Source organism: Vidua macroura, chromosome 4 (assembly GCF_024509145.1).
Source record: "Vidua macroura isolate BioBank_ID:100142 chromosome 4, ASM2450914v1, whole genome shotgun sequence".
Classification (NCBI taxonomy): Eukaryota; Metazoa; Chordata; class Aves; order Passeriformes; family Viduidae; genus Vidua; species Vidua macroura.
Window position 1 is genome coordinate 6801684 of NC_071574.1, and position 23114 is coordinate 6824797.

Genomic DNA, 23114 nt, shown 5'->3' on the forward strand with positions numbered 1-23114 from the left:
CAGACCATAAAATAATCTTTATGAAATCTCAGGGTAATATTAATTAAGAGAAAATTCTCCTTTTTTTTCCCAGTACTTTTTCCCTCCTCAGTCAGAAGCATTTTTGATTGATAAATCGCCTCATCAACATTGTATCAGATCTCATTTACTGATGATAAAAATCAAGTAAATGCTGAAGTGGAGAGAATAGGCTGCCTCATGTTATCCTTTTTTGCACTAGAAAAAAAAAATACGTGGACTTTGGGCATGTGCCTAAATACCTGCTGAATTAGGGCCTTATGAAACAAAATTTTATATTAAGGTAATGATCATTGCCATTACTTAGAGGAAATTTTACTCTTTCCGACTCCGAAAGAGTTTGGTTTACACTCAAAGCAGTGTTATCAGCATCAACAGAAAAGGTCCACCTCAAGTTAAAACATGCAAGTGAATATAAATTGCGTGAACAAGAAGAAATTATTAGTGGTTTTCCACCTCCACTGAAATCCTCAGAATCCGAAACAGGAATTTACACCACTTGGCAGAATAAAAATTAAACCCCACTCAGAAATGTCAATATTTAAAATACGTAGTACAACCATAGTTTAATGAGTTCTTTAAAAATACACAGGGCACATACATGAAGTGCAGCTTTCAAAACCCTTTTTCCCCAACAGTGGAATTGAATGTTGCAGGCATAACAACATTAGTTTATTCCTTACTATAAAATAAATCCTTCTGGATCCTTCTAGTTCAAAGACCATTTATTTAAGCCTTAGGATATGCAAATCAAGCATGTGTGCATTGTTTATATCTACTCGTGTTCCACTTTTTGGGCTACAAAACCAATTCTATTTGATGAGAATTTAACCTACAAGGCCAAGGAAAACTGTATTTGTCTAAACGCTGGCTGCAAGTGTATGTAGTGAATATGTGCATAACACATCAGCATAAACAGCTTGGAAAATCCAAGCCCTGCACAGTCATAAATCCTCCCCTGAGAGGCAGATGTGCAAGGCAGATGTGCACGTTCCACAGGAGATGCAAGTGAAAGCAGTACTTTGTGTCTCCAGCCTGGCGAAGGATGAGGGCAGGTTTAGATTGGATATGAGGAAGAAATTCTTGACTGTGAGGGTGAAAAGACACTGGCACAGGTTGCCCATCAATCAAAGATACCCAGTGGTGTGCCTTCAGTGTCTTAGCAACATTTGGTTCAGTAGACTTTGGTCATCCTGTCCAAAGGTCTCAGGTGCTATGCAAGTTCAATGCCTACTAAAAAAGAAATTAAAATAAAACAATGAAAATTCTTTTTTCCCTTTTTTGCATTCAGACTTCTGGATCAGCACTAAAACAATTAATACATGTTAAATAAATATGTCCAGGAGTGTTTAACAGTGAGAAATCAGAGACTTTAAAAATCTGCTGAAAACCAAATTCGGACCAAGACACAGTAACAGCCATTTTACTGTCATTGTATGAGCATTGCTCAGTTAAGAAACAGGTAATTTGTAAAATGAGTGTCTTTGAGCCCAGAACAGGGTTAATCCAGTATCTTGACAGACATGAAAGCCTAGCAAACCTTTTATTTTCTCAGTAATTTTCTTCAAAAAGAGCATTTAGAGCCTGAACTAAGAGGAAGGATGATAGTACTCAAGGCTAGTCTGAAGCAGAAGGCAAATGTGCACCAAAAAGAGTCTGGAACTTTTTCCTATCCATGCAAGGCATTCATTATCCTCACAAATAACAGAAAAATCAGCACTGCTGGGGCTTTCACAAGCAGATGAGGGTGTCAAGGGAGAGGCAAAAATCCATCCCGCAGGCAGCGAGTCTTAGGAACCTCAGAATGCTGGCAGTGGCTTCGTTAGAAACCAGAGAGCCTTCCTATGCCAAGAACAGACACTAAAATCTCAGACAGTTAATGCCAGAACAGGATAGAGAGGAGTGAGAATATTCTGAGATTTTGAAAACATACTCTCACCAAGTGTGGACTGAAAGGTTCTCAGAAAGGGCCAAATGAAATATTTCATTTCAGTGTTGACATTCTTTTAACTAAAACTGATTTCTAAACTGAAAACAACTCATTGAAATAATCAAAATTCCCACTTTTACATGTATTAGAACTGGATGTTTCAAGAATTTCAGAACTATTTCACTTTTCGCCCCCCAAATACAACATGTGTGACAAGCAAACCTCCCTTTCCATCAGGGAGAGCAGGGGCTTGGACAAATCAGCATTTTCCAACGCTGTCTTTACTCAGAGAGCTTCCAGCCTTTTGTACTGAAGACATTTTTCATAGTAATTTACTAGTTGTCTTAGGACAAATGAGTTCTGAAGTTCTATGTCTGCATCAGCTATTGACACACACAACCATTCCTCCAATTTTTCCATATGCCTCACCCTATTTCATTTTTATAACTGAGCATGCTTAACACATTCCTTCTTTGCAATGTCCAAAACTATCTTTGCATTCTCAACAAGAAACATATTTCTCATTCACACATCTTGGGCCAAACCCAGATGGTATTAGTTTCCTACAAGGGTATTTCCTGTATGTCTGAATTGTCAACACGGCTGTGGATTGCCATCATTCTCCTCTTATATACAGATTCTAGTCATGGAGAGCAAACCGTATATCCTCCACCACCCTGGTTTTTCCACTTGGCACATTTCATAAAAATATTCATGTCTCTCTTCAAAATATTAATATTTTTTCTCACTATTTTAGTTGAGAGGTAAAGACAAGACATATATGAGGGATCCACAAAAAAATGCTTGATTATTTTAGCTTCCTTTGGTGTTCACAAAATATCTGTAGAAAAAATCTGAATATCTCTGGATTTATTTACTCCTCATTTTCAGGCAAAATACATATATTTATTAAGACTTACTGAAAGAACTAAAATAATTTGATTGCTTAAGGCACTATTTAAAGCCAAGCTTAACTGCAGCAGTGTAGGTAAGTTGCTAACTGGCCTTTCTGCCCTTGGGCTGCTCAGCTTCTGGGGCACTGCAAGGTTGATGGGATTGGCAAAGAACTGGGAAGAAAAATCCTTAGGCAGTATCAGAGAATGTAAACGCATTTTTCTTCCCAGCTGCCATGCAGTACCTTTTCAGAAATGTGAGGGTTTGATGCTTAAATGTGTTTCTGACCCAGGTACAAACATGACGCACATGCATGATTTTTGTTGAAAAAATGCCATCATAGCCTTTTTTGGATTATTTCTGGATGCATTTGTACCAGGACTCCTAAAAGTGCAGTCCTTATATTTCAATGAGTTTGATTTTAGATAACAAATACAGTTCCAATGCTCACACTCACATGTGGAAGCTTAAAACTCAGCAGCAGATACTGGACATCTAAATGGGTTTTCTGTTTGCATTTGTGCCAATAAGACAAGACTGTTTACTTTTTGGAATATCTGAATGTCCAAAGAATGTAGGCATAAACTATTTCAATACTAGAGTAAGAAGACATAGCAGAGTGGCCTAGCCTTCATCCAGTAGTGCTGTTGTATGTGTACTGGTAAAATCTTGAAGAACATTTACAGAGCTTCTAAATACAAAGTCTGACTTTGCCTATTACGTTTAGCTTAATAATTACTGAGAAAACCAGCAACACATGCAACCAGCATTTGCTTTGAAGATATGACACGTTATTATCAAAACTATGCTGAATGCTGATGCTAAATAGAGGCTGAAATATGCCTCTCCATGCATCCAGATTTCAGAGTCCAAAAGTTCTTTGGATATTAGAGAGCAGAATAGCATTTGCTTTATTGCTAAGATTTGCACACATGTTTTTTGGAAGCTGAAAATAGTGACATGTTCCCATCTTTCAGGGCCTGCAAGCAAAGCCTCATGTTCTACACGGGGTCTCTGCCCTCAGGAGAGAACCTCAAACAAGATCATAGGTGCTAAATAAGCACCAATTGCAGTAAACCCTTTTTTATCCTTCCTGTCTCTCTCCTGTGTTTTTTATGCTGCTTGAACTTCTATCCCTCAGATATTCCCCTACTGAAATCCATTCAGATAACACAATTTTTCAGTTTCTTACAATAAGAAGAAAAGGAGATTTGAAATACCTTGCAGAAATCACTTTAAAGCCTTTCCTAAGTACCTTCAGAGCCTAAGTGACTAAAGCCAGAAATTTGCTTAAGAAATAACCTTCAATGGAGAAGATTACCTTTATATTTACAGCAAAGATGAGCATCATTTTGATAAGCCATTTTGATAAGCCACTCTTCTCTCCAAACAATGACAGAGCTCATAAAGGCCACAGTTTAATCCAGGTTATGTTGATTATCATGGTAATACTTGGCAAAGAAATACAAACGGTGTGGAGTGAATGAAGTGCCTCTACCCTTTATTAATCTCTGGCAAAATGTATCCTGTTGAAGGGGTGGTTTATAAAATTCTTTTAACCATTTCTTTTGCAAGATGCAGACTGCTAGCAACTTTTGGCACTTACTGAGCGAGTTTTAATATCCATGCAGACAACAGTAAGGACATGGAGACCAATCTAAAGGGAAATCTAAATCTTTTTCCTTCAAGCTGGCTGTGGTTTTCTATGTTCTCTCTCAGCCCCACGATATTTAAGTGCATAGCTCATGTGAATGTACCGTTCCTTTCGCAACCAGAAAAAGCAAATACCTGCTCTAATAGGTGACAGTTCAGCACTGGGAGCCAAAGGAGAAAGGCAGAATTGTTTGTAAGAGTAATGTCACCATGGCATATTCCCACTTGCATCCCTCTTTTTTGAAACTAGTTTTTTTTAATGCCTACAATTAGACAGATCAACATTTCTGGTTTTAATTTAATGCAGAGAGTATGAAAATTACTGTTATTCTGTTCTTAATTATATCCCTAAATTTCCATATAAAGTGGTTACGGTAAAACAGCATGAATTTGTTTTCGATTATCAGAGTACAGAATTTGTTGTAGGTTTGTTCATTTTACATAAGCACTGTCAAATTTGCTCTGTGTCACCATACGTCCTTTTTTTTTCCCCTCTCTCAGCAGAAAAGAAAATAAGTCTATAGCTCATTTAAAGTGCTGTAGACTTTTTTGTGGACATTTATTAAAATTAGCAGCTGAAGATCTTTGCATGGTAGTAGGATTTTTATTTTTCCTTCGCATGTTTTTATCCATAGGAAAGACAAAAATGACAGCAGTGATTGGCTGAAATGTCATGCCATAAAAAAGCAACTTATGTATTGAATTGTAAACCTTAGAGTCTTTTGACAACTCTCTGCCATTAATATGTATTTTAAACAAAATGAAAAATTGTATTGAACATGCTACTGAAAAATAAAGATAAGTTTCATGTACATAGTGAGGGAAAGAGAGCATGAGAAAACCAGAAGAGATGGCTGAAAGGATCATAGTCAAATTAGATAATTGGTAGGACAGCAAGTCACTAAGCAGATTAATTTGTATTGTTTGTGTATTTACAGAAAAAGTCAGCATCAAAATAGGATGTAAGTTATAAAAAGTCATTCTTAATTGGAAGAGGTAAAGCCCCAGTTGTGGTGACTGGGAAAAAGGATTATTGGTGTCTTGTCATCATGTCATGTATTTGTGAATGTTAATGAAACGTAGTCTTTTCTCCGTGGGGCATCATCTGAGCCAGTTTTATTGGACTGCCTACTGAAAGAGTTGTAAAATTTGCCTTTATCACAGAAGTGGCGTGGAAAGGTGGGTAAAGCTTCAGAGCAACAGAAAGGAGGAAGAAAAAATACAAAGGTCATCAAGTCTATTCTCCCCTATTAATGAAGAATTTTCATGGTCAGTAAATTTCTGAACACTTACTGCATTCTCATTCACTGGAAGGAAGCCTTCTCTACTTTCCTGGAAGGCTAATTTTGCGGCACAATAGACCTCAAACCAATGCAGCAGAAAACCTGTCAGGGAAAGACAGTCTGTTGTGGAAGAATGCTGAAGAGGAAAAGTGTAGGAGAGCAGATATGCCAAATAAATAAATAAAAGACCAGAAAGTGGAGGCATGCCAGAGAACTGAGAAGAAGCATACTTATTTTTTACCTTCCCATAGTGGCCTCCGCTGGTGAACCACTCACTGAGTTGCTGGTGGAATGTAAAGCTTCCTTGAAAATAAATCCAGCTGGGGACAGAGGTAGAATCACCACCTGTGTTCCCAGAGGATAAATGCTGCTTACAGCTCAAGAGGCCTCTGTGGTGCAGGAAAGTGTGTAATTCACACCTTCCTGAGCCAGCTTTACTGAATGCAATAATCATCTGGTCTTTATTTGAATCTCCCTCTTCCGGGACTGATTTCCACTGTCTTCTGTTATTCCAATTCTCCTAAAGCAGTGCAGTACATAAAGTTTCTCAGTCCAGATGCAGACCTCACATGGGCTCATGGCCACCTCCTTGCAAGCACACTCATAGCCCTGTGTCACTGCCCAAAACCTCTCAATTATTGGCTGGCTCTGGGCAGTCTCAAAGCTTTCAGCTGCTCCCAACCAATAACTGGGAGAGTTGGGAAAGCAGGATTCCTGTTGTACCAGAGGAGTGTGAAGGAGGCAAGCTGTGGGTTTGTGTTGGGTTGGCATCTGCATTTATAAGTTTCATGTACTTTCTTTAGGAGGACGGGAAGAAAGAATTGTATTATCAGGGGACGAGGATTGTCATTTGGATTAAACTAAAGACTTGCCCAGCAGAACAGCAAAATCTGGAGTTGAGGAATTAAAAAAATAAGTACAGAGGACTAGGACTAGAAGTGAAAGGTCCTGCATTTAGTGACTGGTATCTTCAAAGGACTGTGAAGGTAAGGAAAAGAAAAAATGATCCCCCCATGTCAAAATTTTGTCTTTGCTGCAACAGAAGTAAGAAGAAAAAAAGAATTAGGCTTTAAGTTCTAGTGCTATTAAACATCAGAACAGAAAACTTTGTGATGGATGCACTTTGGCCATTTTCAGCTAAATCCTGCCCTGCACCTAACTGAATAAAAAGCATCTCTAACTTCAGTAGGTTTTGTGTTTAAATTCCAAGCCAGAGTACAGTCCTTTAAGTATTTCTCATGTAAAAATTTAATTGTAAGGCGTTCCTGTACCTAAAGTTATTTTAAAGTCAAGTATTCAAATAGTGCATTTGTTGAAATCAGTAAAAAATAATGAAAATGTTTTTTAAAAAAATCCTTAGATAACTGCAAAGCCCTTTATAAACAAGGAAAAGAGTGAAGCTCTACAACACAAGAGGAAAAAGGAAATGCTTTGGAGATAGGGTCTAGTATGTAGACCATACTGAGCCATGACATCAGTGTAATTATTTTCCCCTAAGGTAAATGTCTTATGTTACAAATTCTTCCCTTGCCAGAGGCCTCAGGCCCCACAGATAGCAAAGCACTGGAGTCCTCAACACCCAAGAGGTCTCATAGGAGCTCTGCTCCTGCAGCCTGCCCGCAGCCCAGACAACTTCTGCTCCTTTCATTCCGTGTTTGCTGTATTTCCACCAGTCAGGGGCAGTTCCCTCTTGTGGAGCTCAGAGTAGGTGGTGCAGCTTGAAGGGCAGGGTGTACCCCTGCAGCAGACCTTGGCAGGCTTCTGCTTCTGCTGGAGTCACGTTTCTGTCCTGTGCTGGGGCCAAATTTCCAAAACATGGCAATTAAGCAAACACTTCCCACTGAGAAGAATACCTGACACTGATCTTCAGCCCTCCTGCATCTCGTTCTGAAGAGTTCAGATGGTGCTGCCTGATAAGAGATTTTACCCTTCACCCATGTTTTTTACAAATAAAACTCCTCAAGATCAAACACTTGGTAAGGCAGTTTGGTTGTGCTATTTATTACATAGGAAATAAACTAAATTAAAGGTGATTATATTACTTCAACAACTTACCCAACATTTGTGCTATAAGAATAGATGAAAAAAATATAAATATATTAGAGTTAAAATATTGAATGTTGAATTTGCATATTTTAAGCACAACCCCTTTTTAAAACATTCCAACATGAGAGTGAGTTTGTCCAGACAAAAAAGTCAAGTATAAATACCATTATATACCCCACATATATATATATACACCCATCATATTAGTGCCATTAAGTATAAATACCATTATTTTATAAGTATTATAAGCATTATAAGTATATAAGCATTTCAAAATCAATTTTAAAGGAAAAGTTGGAATATGCTACCTACATTGTTTACTGTTAAGCCACACAGAGTAATGGAAATAAATGGTCACGTCTGGTTTTGCTTACTAGCATTAATTACTACTAAGGATACGTAATTAAGGGTCATACTTACAATATGATCTATTCTAAATTAAATAATTTAAAATACCACTTAAAGCATTCCTGTGTATTTCTCTGTATTTACTATATGTAATAACACATATATTGACATAATTAAATGGCAGCATGTCTTAAAAATAAGTGCAGCATATGTTTCTGTATTACAGAAAAAGTATAATATCTTAATAATATAATAAAACTTCTGTCTATAATACCAGAGGTATACCAGAGTACATTTGAAAGCACGCAAATTGGAAGCAGAGCCTACTTCTAAGGAGTGGTTACGTGAAAATAGCACCATTCTATAAAAATCCAGTATTCACATGCCTCACATCCAGTATTCTCTGGCAAGTTACTTCTCTTAGTGTTAGGCCAAAATACAAAGTGGATCATTTTGTACACTTGTTTAACATTTTTACAAGTGTAAATATATTATAGCAGAAATTACAACACAAAAAGGAGTATCAAAAATATCCTTCAGCTGAGAACACATACTGCTGCAATGTACTTTCAGAACTGACATAATGTAGCTAAACAGCCCTGTAAAAATGAAAAATATAGAAACACTTTGTTTTAATGTTTACTTGGCTTTGTACTGACTTTATGGAATTCTGATTAAATTATTTTCACGGCTGTGGTCTTAAACTAGACCAAACTGGGGTTTAAAGGTCCAAGGTTCCTGGCCCAAGGAAATCAGTTTTGGAAAAAAATGTAGTATTGGTGCAGAAGGTGTCACAGCCACGAACAGGACAGGAGAGCCTTCAAGCTGCAGAGCAGCACGGGCAGACATCGAAAGCTGGAGCTGCCAGATTTAGTTACGACACAAATTTCACATTGGCCCCAGTCCACAGTATGTTTAAGTAATTAATACTCATTTTAGCCAACCATCATTCTTTGTCTTCAACAGACATCCCAATGGAATACAAAGATTTGTCTCATTCTTCTTGCCCTTCCTTATACAACTGACAAACATTAATGGTTGTTCCATCAAATAGTGCAGTGCAGAATCCCATACAAGCTGCTTTGTCATCTACTGTTTGTTGGTGCTGGCTTCATCTAAAGGGAAACTTTCATAGAAAAGGATGTCAATAACCTTTTAAGCTACCAAGAAAATGATACAGCTATTTGACACATGGTATCCACAGGAAAGGCTGTAAAGCCTAGGATGCTGGTTTCACATCAAAACTCCATTGATAAAAAAAGTGAGGAATATTCTATAGAGAAAGTCTGAGATTTTGTACATAATTATTCTGTTTGATAGCACTAAAATTACTACTCCTACGGGATTTTGCTGGATATCCCTCCATTTACCACACAGCATATGAGACAACACTACAGAAAACAATACACTTTCTGGCACATAGAGGGCATTTTAAAAGCCCTGGAAGTTGTGGCAGGGATTTGGTTGGGAACAACAGGTTTGCCAGTTAGTGATAAAGTTGAAAATACACATGAAGAATCAGTTTCCAAAACCAGGAAAACAAAATATGGAAAAACTCATCTGGATTTCTAGTTGAACGTGAGCCAGTTAATGGCTTGATGCTGCACTGATTTCAGTATCTTGGAGGGATATTCACAAAGGTTTTATTAACTGCATGAGTAAATAGACTTTTTAGAACGAAATGTGTCTATCTGACTTTGAAAAACAGCAGTGTAACTTTTCAAGAAGCAATAAAAGCAATCTACAAAGTGATACACTGCTCTCTAACAGTCATGCAAGACAGCAATGAGTAAAAGTCCTGGCCTGATCCTACGAATGCAACTTGCCATAGTTACTACCTTGCAGGTCCTGTGTTTCATTCATTTTTCAAATTCTTGCTTCATGTGTCCTTCATTAAAAGCTCTTAATTTAATTTTCACCTGTTTACGCTTTCAACAACTTCGCTTTCACACTGAGACGGCTGCCATGGCATCAAGCACTAAATAAAATCTTCAGCTCAGTAACAAAAAGATCTTTTCTTACTAATACTTTCAATAACTCACCTTGCATGGCAGACCTAGTGTGATTCACTGACATTCCTGGGCCCTTAAATGAGTTGAACTCATCTCTCAGGAGAAGAAATAGGACTGTCTTTGTCTGGGCACAACAGATAGAATCATTCCTCAGGAATCTTTGAAATATGCTTTCCTGTTCCCAAAGCAACTGATTCGCCTCCCTTTGCTTCAGACTTTATCAGTGCAACTTGGTCAAAGCTCTTAGAAACTCAAACAATAATATCTACAATCAGTTCAGACTCAGCTGCAGAATTATTTTTGGCTCATAAGGGAGAAAGAGCTAGATTGGCAGTCCCTTCATCCATGATGACTGCAACTGATTTGGCAGCTCTAACTAGACTTTCAAAACTAACCTCTCTGATAACCCCCTGAAACTAAATTTTTCTAGCAAACAAACTAGCAAATTTTGTCTGCCTCTAAATTAGCAGGATCCAGATTTCATTGTACAAATCTGTTTGTATGGAAATCTCTTGACCTATTTACATCTCCATTTCTGACTCAGGTTTCTCTTTGGTGGTTGTGATTAAAAAGGAAGTACGGCAATCATGTTGAATTAAAATAAATTAAAGCTGTGCACTTTCCCAATTAGGCCCTTTGTGGGATGACTTTCAACAGGAAGACAGGCCCATCCATCACTATGAAGTGCAAATACATTTTAAAGCTTCATTCTCTCTTATAATTTCAAATTTCATAATTACTTATCTTGGGTGTGGTTAGAGTTGCAAAACGTTGTCTCCTTATGGGTGCAGAGCTGGAGCACTTGAATCTACAGCAGAGTCACTGGTTCTAGTTTTGAAGGGCTGGCAAGTCCTGAGTCAAACCCCAAAATATCTATCACCTTGTGAATAATCACATATATTAATTGAATTTGAATTATTGACTTTGTGCTGTGTTTATTTCCATGCCTCAGCTTCGCTCCCTGTATTGCCTCAAGAGCAACAAATGAATCTAAGTTTTATTCTTCATCTACAGTTTTAGGCATAGTAATAGTACATACATTTTTAGAAGCTTTTTAGTAGCCAAAAAGAAAATAGCCTTCTATTTAAGTTGACGGGGTATTTGCATTGTCACAGTACATTACATGGATTGGATGCTTAACATATAACTGTACTAGTCTTCATGGCAAACATAATAACAAAAGCAAGTTGTTCTGAGAATTTTCTATTTATATTAAAAAAAAAAAACAAAAAACAAAAAAACCAAAAAACCTTTCCAGTGAGGGACCACATGTAAAACTATGGTTTCTCTGCACACAGACCAAGGCTGCTTATTACCTACAGTACACCAGCTATGATGAACAGACCACCATAGTTGTGACAACTGATGTTGCTGCCTCCAGGGTAAAACAAAGGTTTACATATTACACAAGCAATTTAACTGTTTTCTAAACATATTGCCAAGACAGTGGGAGTTGGCAGCCAGCACTGTGTTTTAGGTTTTGGATACTTGGATTAGAAGCGACTGCTGATTATAGACCTTTTTATTCGTCTTCTACGAATTACAAGCAACCTAGTAACCCAGCAAAGAATCCTTCAGAGCACTTAAACTTGTCTTCATGGCTTCCCAAAGATTACATACACAAATCACTCCACAAAAGTGGCGTAACAGACTTGTGCATAGATAACTACATAAGGCAATTGTCTTGTTCTAACTCTTAAAGACTTCCCCAAAGTGAAATGTTTTATAATCCTTTTTGTGCAGTAGTCAGGAAAGAAATAAAAGAGTTTGGGCAAAGATTATCCACAAGAAAGAAACTTTTTTTTTTTTTTTTTTAGGTTCCAGCTGAAACACAATAAAGAACATAATTAACTTCACAATTCTTTGTGTTTTTCATTTGACTGCAGGGAGGAGATGAAAGAGGACTGTTAAGCCTTGCATTCCACCCCAATTACAAGAAAAATGGAAAGCTGTATGTGTCTTATACCACCAACCAAGAACGGTGGGCTATTGGACCTCATGACCACATCCTTAGGGTCGTAGAGTACACAGTATCCAGGTATCAGTAGAAGTCTAAAATTAACAAACTGTATTTCTCAGCAACATCTGCGCTTTAGTATTTCTGATTTCTAAAATGAATATGAGGTTTACAATGTATAAACTTGGGCACCTGCAGAAAAACTCTTGTGGATTTTATTTCAAATAGTAGTTTTGGAATGACAATAAGTACACAGATTTTTTCTTTTTAAGACTTCTTCTCAGTTATTCTGTCATTTTTTAATTATAATTACTTCCTACTTATTGTGTATAGGCAGCAAAGTAATTGTGAATGCTAGAAATTTGAAATTTCTCAGAAATAACTGTTAGGCATTTTTCCACCAAGTTACATCATCCACATCTCAAAGTATAATTTGAATGAGTCGAGTGTATTTTCAGGAAGAACAACAACAGTGAACTGTGAAAACTGTGTCCATATCTTTAACTTGCAGGAAAAATCCACACCAAGTTGACATGAGGACAGCAAGAGTGTTTTTAGAAGTAGCAGAACTACATCGAAAACATCTAGGAGGACAGCTGCTGTTTGGCCCCGATGGTTTCCTATACATTTTTCTTGGAGATGGCATGATCACTCTAGATGACATGGAGGAGATGGATGGTTTAAGGTATAAAAACTACCAGTGGATAGACTTCTATTATTGTGCTCAAAGGCCTCTTTGGCTCGGGAAAATTGCAGGCGTTCCTGTGGTTTTTAAAATATTTTTTAAGTATAAGGTTATACTCAAAGCCCAGACCAGAGGGCAATTGTAGTACCTGGTTTTAAATTAATGGAATAGAATTAATTTAAACATCACATCATTTCATGTTTATGGTAAGAGTGTGCTCTTCGTCTACTTTTCCTTTCCTCCATCCCGATCACAAATATAAGTTAAAACATTTTGGTTTCTTCTGTTTCATATAATGAGAAAGTTCTGAATCCTTGCAAAAAAGTATCAACATCTGCGTTGAAACAATACAATTTTTTTCTCATTTGCTTTCTATATAATTAGTCTTTGGATTGTGTTGTGACTAGATATCGTTGAATTCAAAAGTAGGATCCAAAGTGTGAGCAAAAAGCACTTTGTAATTACAGAGTGTTTATATCCATAGTTACTCTAGATGGCACGCAGTAGCCTTATATTTGAGGCCCTAAACAATTTTGATGTTTGGAAAGTTGTTCTTATGATCAAGTTGCTTCCCAACAACATGTTGAGAGGCATTTTAGTTTGCACATAACAAGGCAAGATATTTGCCAAACTGAGTCTTTGAAAGGTTCTGCTACTCTTCTTTGGACTTGCATCCACCATGGAATCAATCTCTAAGTGATTAATCAGTCAAGTGGGTTGTTTATTTTCGTGGTTCACTCTATTATTATATGGAGTAAATCTACCAGCAAAACACCTTTAAAAGCCCAATTATTTTACCCTCCAACTCTCTCAGTGATTTTACAGGTTCTGTATTGCGCCTCGACGTCAATACTGATCTGTGCAATGTCCCTTACTCCATCCCACGGAGCAACCCACACTTCAACAGCACCAACCAACCTCCTGAGATTTTTGCACATGGACTCCACAATCCAGGCCGGTAAGTAAGTTTCAACTAAACTGAAGTTACTCTGGAACAGACACTGTTTTCAACCAGTTTTTGTTGGTTTGTGTTTTTTTTTTTTTAATATGGACAGGCGGCAATATTTCAATAATAAAAGCACTTGTGAACTTTTTGAATCTTCCTCTCCTCCTCCACCTCCACACATATGTCACAGTTAGAAACAAAAGTACATTGGCAAAGGGGAAAGAGAAGAGCATTCACAACTACTACAAGTCAAGATCAAAATGACAGAAACAAAGTACAGGATTTTTAGCTTTTATAAGCAATAAACTTATTACCTTTGCGAAAGAAAAGAGCTTAAAGCAGAGAGTTGGTAAAGTACGGCTGAAATGGAAATCGTGACTGAGAAAAAAAGGCACGTGGAAAACAAATGAGAACATCTGGTGATATCTAAACAATAGCAAGGAGGAGAACAATGCTTTAACTAAACAACACATAATTCAGCAAATTAGGTGGGTGGTAGTACTGTAGTGACATTTAAAGTCTTGGTTTGAAAAAAAAAATCAGAAAGTCAAGTTGTTCAGATAAGGACTTGATCCTTGGACTTTTTAACAGTCCAAAATTCCTACATCATATAAGTTCATTTAGCTTAAGGCACTATTCTTTTATTTTTCTTTTCAGGTGCTGTAGTGCAGACTACATTATATCACTAGGGAAAAATAGTTTTACTTCACATTACATAGAAATGCGTAGGAATGGGAAAATTGTATTATCTCCTGTATATAAATCTAACACATGTCTCAGGTATTTTGGCTCAGCATGAAATAGGTTCCTCAAATGAAACAATAAGCACCACAAAGAAACAACAACACTTTAAAATATAATGCTTCATACTGATAGTTACATGTTAGGAACTCACCTTTCTCATAGATTTTCTCTTTTTTTTTTGTTGTTTTAAAGGTGTGCTGTGGACCGGCACCCAACAGATGTAAACATCAACTTAACTATACTTTGTTCAGATTCGAATGGAAAGAACAGATCTTCAGCAAGGATCTTACAAATAATAAAGGGCAAAGACTATGGTAAGTTCTATCCAGGGTAAAGCTGCTGGCAAAGTCAGGTTCTATTTCCATGGAATAATAAACAGAAAGCAGAAGAGATTACATAAAGGCCTGTATAGCCATGATAGGAAACTTACAGCTTTGATAGGATAGACAACTTATCTGAGATAGAAGTAAAATTTCTATCTTTTCAAAAGAAATCTTCGATGTAGAAGTGGATAAAAGATGCCGGCCAAAACCAAATTGAAATGATTCAACTTTGTACTTGTTGGTGTAGAATATCATGTAAATAAGATTTAACAAATTTGACAGTTGCTAGTCTGTCAAAGATCTCACTGTTGCTGCATATTTTGGCTCATAAAGAGAATATTTTGGAATATCAGGAAATGATGAAAACGTATTCTTAGTCTTTCACAAATAATCTTTTGAGACAGAGAATGGAAACCTCATGTAATGTGCCTCTTATAATGGAAAAAGTGAAATAGACAACAGCAGACCACAACCAAACAGGGAAATGACTGCGCTCTGTTTAGAAAAAGGCACTATGCTGCTACTTCATAATAAATTGCTCGTTTAGATTAGATAACAAAAAGATAAATACACTCAATTAGGGACTTTAAAATATTAGAGTGCTTCATGCTGTCTCTGAATCAATATGATTGCCAGTCACAATTTCAGTTTGATGTTTAACTCTGGTGCTCGCCAAGATCCCTTGCTAGTTAGGCAAGCCAGGTGACACTTCCTCTGAGCCATCACCTGCCTTGACTGCCCATTTAGCAGCTTGTAAATTCCTGATGGTAACATGTGATCAATGCCAACGGTGTGTAATGGCATTGAGAACTGGCCTGTCTCCTGGAAAGTAGCATTTCCCTTTCTAATCACATCCCTAGGTTCTCCCACCTGTACTTCCCTTAAAAGCAAAGCAGCTGTGCTGGCTGGCACAACAGTACACAATAGCATAATGCAATTGTACTACTTCAGTTATTGCATGGATTTTCTGTGTCCATTTTATAAAAGCCAAACCAAAGAATAATATTTGGTTAACCACTGCTCCAATGGAATTTTGACTGCATCCTTATTGCAGAGTAAACTAAGCAATATTGTGTCTATCCCGAGCAGCTTGCCAGTATTAGTACTAGGCTGTGGGTCAATGGCTTCAATAAAAAGAGTTCATCATCGTTTTCTCCCCCGTAAAATTTCAGCTCTAACTCATGTAGAACAATCTGGGAAATGCATTTATCAAAGACTTAAAGATAGCCCTCTGACTAAAAAAAAAAATTCCTATTAAAAAGTGGTCGACTGGCTGTGGCTTTTTTTAAAATTATGCAGCTGGCATGTCAAATGGAGCCTGCTTGTAGCCTAAGTGGTATTTGATTGCATGAATAGGAACATGTACACTGAAACTTCCTTGAAGAATTGTTTGATAACACTAAACTCTGTGGTTTTGTGAAATAAAAAAAGGAGGGGGGGGGAAGTATAGGAATTGCAACTACTACAGCAGCATAAAATAAATTACCATGAGAAGATACAGCCAGTAATAGTAGTGTTTTATGGGATACAACACACATGCTGTGTTTAAAACTGTGACTTGGAAAGTTTCTCAAACCATTGAAAGGATTTCAAAACTAATTCTACTGAAAATCACTGGAATTTCTGCACTGGACTCTACAGTGAATGGGGGTTATTTTGTTCCTGAAGTTCAGGAGATCGAGTCTGCAGACTGGATTGACATGTAGAAATTAATAGCAGTAATCACACTGGTTTCAATGGAAGTCCAGCCTAATCTTTATGTAGCTTTATTCTTCCAGCTTGTGCACATGGAAGAAAGCTATTATAGCCTCTCCTTTTAAAAATTTTAATGGATTCTTTCACAATCAGCCTTTGTTGTAATTTTCTGGGGTTTTTTTTAACATCTCATTTCTGGCAACACATCTTGAATTCTGAGGAATCTGTAAATGGAATTAAATTCTTTTCTCAAAACAGTAACATTTTCCTAAATGTTCATCAATATGAAAATGCATATGATCTAATGCTATGGTAGTTCCTTTTCAGAGAGTGAGCCCTCCCTTCTAGAATTCAAACCATTTAGCAGTGGCTCCCTGGTTGGTGGATTTGTGTATCGGGGCTGCCAGTCGGAGAGGCTCTATGGAAGTTACGTGTTTGGAGACCGCAATGGGTAGGTGTTGTACAGCTCACTCCTAAACAAAAATGCATGTGAAGTGTATTTATTCACTCAGTGTATAAAGCCACACCAACAGTATTGTATATTGGTGTCACTTGGCCACTTCAGCAGTGTGGTAATGCAGGTTAGATTCTAGATCTGGGAATAAAATAGCACAGCGTTCTAATGAATGGTGACATACAGAACATACCTAATCCTTGGAAAAAAGTACAGGAAGTTGTAAGACAAGGAACTGCACAGATGTTATCTATGAAGCTACTTGCAGCAAGTGTTTACTTATTTATCTGGACAATGAAAGCACTCTGTTCAAAATGTAATATAACTTTTTTTTTTTTTTATGTGTTTGTGAATGTAGAAATTTTTTAACACTGCAACAGAGTCCTGCAACCAAACAGTGGCAAGAGAAACCCCTCTGTCTTGGCAACACTGGCTCATGTAGAGGTTTCTTTTCAGGCCCTGTCTTGGGATTTGGAGAAGATGAATTAGGTAAATACTAAAGGAATTTTTCTTAAATTATAAAGCTTATCAGTAATTCCTGAGGAAGTATTCATAATTATAGTAAACGTTTAAAAAGAAGGCTATCTGTCCTTTGCCAAAGCTGTCTACACTGCTCTCAGCTACACCTCAGCAGCCTGGTAGGAAGAACTGAGAAGAGAATGTGTTGCTGGAAGGGGCAAAAATCCTTATTGTGTCTCACATGCTGTGAACTGTGGCACTCACTATGACACAATGTATATAATACTTGCTTTTATTTCCAGCATTACAGAATTAAAGGGCGAGGATACTGCATGAGCAGACTGACCCCTCTTCTCCCTTCCTTACCAATTTAATATTTTAAATCAATTCTATACGATATGAAAAAAAAACTATCATGATAGAATGTTTTTAACATTTTAGCATCAATTTGAGGAAAATGCTTATATAAATATTCAAATAGCAAATTATTCTGTTGTATATTTCAGTGTTTCTTTTGAAGTTTTTTTAATCTCATTTGGCAAATACAACCAGATCACATGACACAAAAGTCATGTATTTAACATCTTAGGAAAGGAGAAGTAATTTATTGCACTGTTTTCCCTAGGTGAGATTTACATATTATCAAGCAGTAAAAGTATGACACAGCCTCACAGTGGAAAACTCTACAAGATCGTTGACCCAAAAAGGTGAGTATTGCATTTTTCTTTGGGATCATCTTTTCCTTCAATAGGTTAAAAGCCAGAAGGTAACTGCAGTTCTCTTCATGTGGCTGAATTATGCAATACTGTTGTTCAATAAAAAGGAAAATTCCCGATGCAGGGGGCTCCCTAAAAGCAAATGTTCCAGCAGCAGCAAGCAGAAGACATTCACTGTCTCATAGGAAGTGAATGTCAGAACAGCAGAGGGGTAATCAGCACTAACTTCTGGGAATTTTTACACTTTGACATTGTGCTGAAAGCTGCCCACTTTCCCACCTAGATGTATATTCTTAGCATGTTTTCATAGAGAAGTAGACCTACTTAATATGGAACCATATGGACTGGTAGAAGATGCTCCTGGTAATTCTGAAGCCAAATGATTTGTAAGTACCACAGAACGTTATCAGTGGAAGGCAGATGCTGGAATTCTCCCCAGTGCTGCTGCTTCTTCACCTGCCACTGTGGTGGGACAGGGCACAACAGGAGCTGCCTCTAAAGATCACCACTGTGTGACAGAGCATGTTCTGTGTACGAAAAAGCAAGTACAGAAAATAACCTGTCAGTCTTAGCCAGGCTCAGTTTGGCCATAAGTAAGCTCTAAGGGACTCGTTCAGTCTTCCCCAAACATCTCTTCTGATGTACAGGAGATACCACCAATGGACAACAACAGAGAGGACTCAGTTCTCAGTAGGTGTGATTGTCACTGCTTACTAATATTGTACATACCCCTCCCATATCCCTTCTATTACATATCTCTCCCTTGGCAGGCTTGGAGCATCAAGGAGGGAAATCCTCTGTCCTTGGACTCTGTGCCAGAAATACACAAAATTCTTTAACTGTTCTTAAAGAGCTGCTTCCAAACGGCTTTTAAATCTCACTCAAGTGATTTATAAGACATGGAATTAATAGGATTGTTCTAATTATTTAGACTAATTTACCAGTTGTAAAATGAGGATAAATTAAAATTATGAAGCCAAAGTTCCTCAAGGCATGATCTTTGCAGAGCAGCTGGAGGTATGAAAATATTAAGGAACCTGGAAGGACTGCAAAAAGCCAGTTCCCAACATGACCCAGGGGCCCTAGCAGAAATAAGAGCTGATGACTAGCAGATAGATACTCACTTTAGCTGGGGCAATACCATGTTCCTCAAGATGGATCTTGCTGCTCTATTGGACCAAGTTCTGACGTGTAAAAGTAGAACATCCATCCTGCAAAAGTATCCGAAATCAACACAAAATGAGACAGCCAACAGAAGTGAAGTTTGTTGTATAATTACTTTGACCCCATCATACCCTACAAAAGCAGCTGCCTATTTGTTCAGCATCTACTTTAGCATGTTTCTCCAAGGGCATCAGATACAGTCAGACTTCCATTTTTGGCTTTGCTATTAAGGGAGGAATTTATTTCCTTGTCAGACTTAAATTCTAAACATTGTTAGTGGGATAACAAGGGAATACAACAAGAAAATCATAACACTGGATGCACACTATACTATAAGTTAGAGTTTCAGGGCTAGTGGAGTTTTGGTGTTTTATAATTGTACCACCCCAAAACTACAGCAAATAATTTGGAAGCAGATGTTACTGCAAGTTGGTGCAGTCTGTCAGTCAAGGTTATTATGTATGTTTTATTTATGCTTTCTGGTATTGAAAACATTTTTTTAGAACAAAACTTGCCATTCTTCCTGGGATTGTTTAGTCTGTTGGTGTATGGTTTTAAGTGAATTTTACACCCTAAATCCACTATTAGTATCTAATTACATGGGGCTGCCTTGTTTGACCTCAGCTTTTTGTTCTTGTTACCTCTTCCAGTAGGGTGGTCTTCAGCTGACATACCTGAAAGGCCAGACCTCCCATTGCTGCACTCATGGTTGGCTGTTTTCATGCGTGGAAAAGGGTCAAGACTGTGTTTGGTTACTGGTGAAAGTAACCAGAAAACTATAAAATACTTTTGTAAATTGGCACACAGTTGAAATTAAACAGACTGTGGCAAAGGGATATAGTTTTTGGTAACACTTCTCAGAAACACACGATAATTTTAATTCAGGCAAAGTTTTGAGTTTTGCTGTCTTTCAGTCTCACACCACTGCAGCTTTTAAGGGAAGGATAATGAGTGACTTCCACAAGAGAGCATTGCAGATGTATTTACCATTTCATGCTGAGTTCATACCACCCATGTAAACAACTTAAAAATTCCATGGCTTTGGCAAATGTTCATGTAAAGTTTTAGCAACAAAATATTGTTATTTACACGATGATATTCTTTTCAATGTTAATATTTTGTTGCTTCTCCTCATGATGCACCACATCAATACAAGAAATAGTCACATAAACTCTACCACACTAAGCTTTGTAGAACACAAAGTAAAGATGCTATAGGTGGACTATGAGTAGCAGGTAAAAATAAATTCATGAAACTATTGATTTGTCTTATGTCTTAGAAATTCATTACTTATTATAAAAGCCCTGTGAGAGGTGGTCCCTGGCAGGCCTGTTAATTTGCAAAGAGAATCTTCCATGCCTGGGGCAGTGCAGAACAAAATTATCATGCCTTGCAGTAGCCCCTTGCTGGAAATTAACAATTCCATGCAAACCCAGCCTTCTTCTGCGAGTGGTCATTTGTAAGCTGCTGCAAGCTTACAGAATTATTCTTTTATTTTAAAAAATAAACATTACGTGAAGGTGCAGGGTTTTATTTCTTTTGATCTTTTTAGAATCCTAGAAACATTAAGGTTGGAAAAGACCTCCAAGATCAGCAAGTCTAGCCTTTGACAGTTCACCACCTTGTCAACTAAACCAGAGCACTGAATGCCATGTCCAGGTGTTTCTTGAACACCTCCAGGGATGGTGATTGCACCACTTCCCTGGGCAGTCCATTCCAATGCTTAAAAACCCTTTCAGTGAAAAAATACTTCCTGGTGTCCAGCCTGAACTTTCCCTGGCACAGCTTGAGGCCATGTCCTTTTGTCTTGTAGAAAACTATTGCATAATCAAACAAGACTCCTATTTTTCTTGTCTCAAATGTAGCTTAAGACAGAAATTTATTACTTGGACATAGAAAAAAAAATCAAATTAAGTGGGCAAATTAAAACATTCGGAGAGCAGAAGAAGAAGGTAATCCAGAGAAGTCTTTGCATTAGTCTTCAATATACAGCAATGGGAAAGTCCCATCCTACAACAATTCTTCAAGTGCAAGAGAAATAAGGTGTTAAACTGAGGTGATATATGACAAATTGATGAACATGATCAACACAGAGGTTCTGAATCCCACAATTTTCAAAGCAGTTTGAAATACAGAATTCCAGGTACCACAGTAAATCTTTAATTCAGTTCTTCCAAATACTTGATATCAATAACTAAATAGACTCCCACTGGAAGCACCGAGTGAAATAATCCTTTTCTTTGTAAAAAGGTTGTTATAATGGATACATTAGTGCCTGAGAGCTCACAGACAACAAAGTGATTCAAAAAAAGTCCTAAGCATGTGAAATGCTGCAAAATATAGGTATACTACATATTACCAAAAATCCCATAGAGAAATGAGTATAGCCAATAGCATATTTAGCTTTGAGGATGGAGGAGATGTGGGAAACATTAAAAATTACAGGCACACAAAACCAGCAGTGGGCACATTAGTTAAACTGCCAGTTAAAAGACATTCTTAAGTTAAAACTGTCTCTGAAAAATATTTCCACTGTTCGGCGATTATCAAAAAAAACCATTACAGCTACTTTCCAGGGATCGGAACTAGTGAGGAAATACAGGGAGAAAAACTTATGTTCTTCTCAACTAAAAGGTAGGGTTAGTCAGATATCCTGAAGGCCAATGCAAATACTAGCATTTTATAAATTGTTTCTGTGACCAAAAACCAAAACCTCTTTATTTTCTAGTTTTCTATTTTCTGTTTCATAACTGTCATGTTTTCTGTTTCTAAACATACATACTAATATCAATCACAAAAGTATTGATGAACTGAAAAGAAAAAACAACTAAGTAAACAGTGATGTAGAAAATGTATAGAGGTCAAAAATTCCAGTTAGTCAGTAACAGAGAAAATAGGAGACAAACCCATTAGAAAAGAAAAAGTAATCATTTTTCTAGCATGATGAGAGGAGAAAATCAACTGTGAAAATGAATATTTAAATAAGTAAGATCTGTTGATAGGTGCATACAGTCTGTAATTTAAACATTATTACTAGACCAAGAAGTAAGAAAATAAACTTTGTAGGGTGGAAGAACAGCCATAAAGAGGCTTTGTAAGTCTTCTTTTAGAGTACTTACAATATGATTACTTTAATTTCTAAGGAAATTACAGATAAAAGGAAAGATATCCAGAGTTGAGTCTAGAAATGACAAACAATGCAAAGGTTTTCAATTTAAAAGATGTGCTGTGAAGTTTTAAGTGTGAAGCTTTAAGAGTTTGCCACCATCCATACAAAGGGAAGGAATAACTGTTTTGATCAGGATGGCTCACTGAAACCAGCAGGTGACTTTTATGAAAGAGGGCAGAGCCTGAGTAAGTGCTCCTGCACACAGAAGAAGATTTCCTTTTCCTCTCCTCGTAACACCTTATAGATCTGGATTTCAATGTGTTTCATATCAACAGCCAGAATAGCCGCTTCCCGTTGGATTGAAACTTGAACTTGATTCAAACCATCTCACTCCTCTTTCATGCCCCTCCAGAGTATATAATTCCACTTATCATCCTTTCCATCATCACCTTCCGGGATTTCCGCTGTCGGGGAGCATTTCCAAACAGACTGATTTCAGACACGAAGGGACAATATCTAGGTCAGACCTCATTTTGACGCTGTTCAGGCTCTTTAGAAAACCATTAGTGATTTGATTTTTTAACGTGAGTCAGGAGTGTTTGGTGGCGTGACAGAAGAAATGCATTTATGAAAGTGAAGCTCTGTTTGAGCCTTCAGTTCCTGTGGAAATGGAAACAC

General features: G+C 37.3%; 1 protein-coding gene across 1 annotated transcript in view; it reads left to right on the forward strand.

The window, feature by feature from the left end:
* HHIP (hedgehog interacting protein) overlaps window positions 1-23114 on the forward strand; it is a 72088-nt gene that overhangs the window by 36660 nt on the left and 12314 nt on the right. The window contains exons 5-11 of the mRNA XM_053976192.1: window positions 12071-12222; window positions 12653-12826; window positions 13641-13784; window positions 14709-14830; window positions 16862-16985; window positions 17347-17477; window positions 18073-18154. Of these exons, the coding sequence (XP_053832167.1) occupies window positions 12071-12222; window positions 12653-12826; window positions 13641-13784; window positions 14709-14830; window positions 16862-16985; window positions 17347-17477; window positions 18073-18154 (929 nt within the window). The remainder of the gene's footprint in view (window positions 1-12070; window positions 12223-12652; window positions 12827-13640; window positions 13785-14708; window positions 14831-16861; window positions 16986-17346; window positions 17478-18072; window positions 18155-23114) is intronic.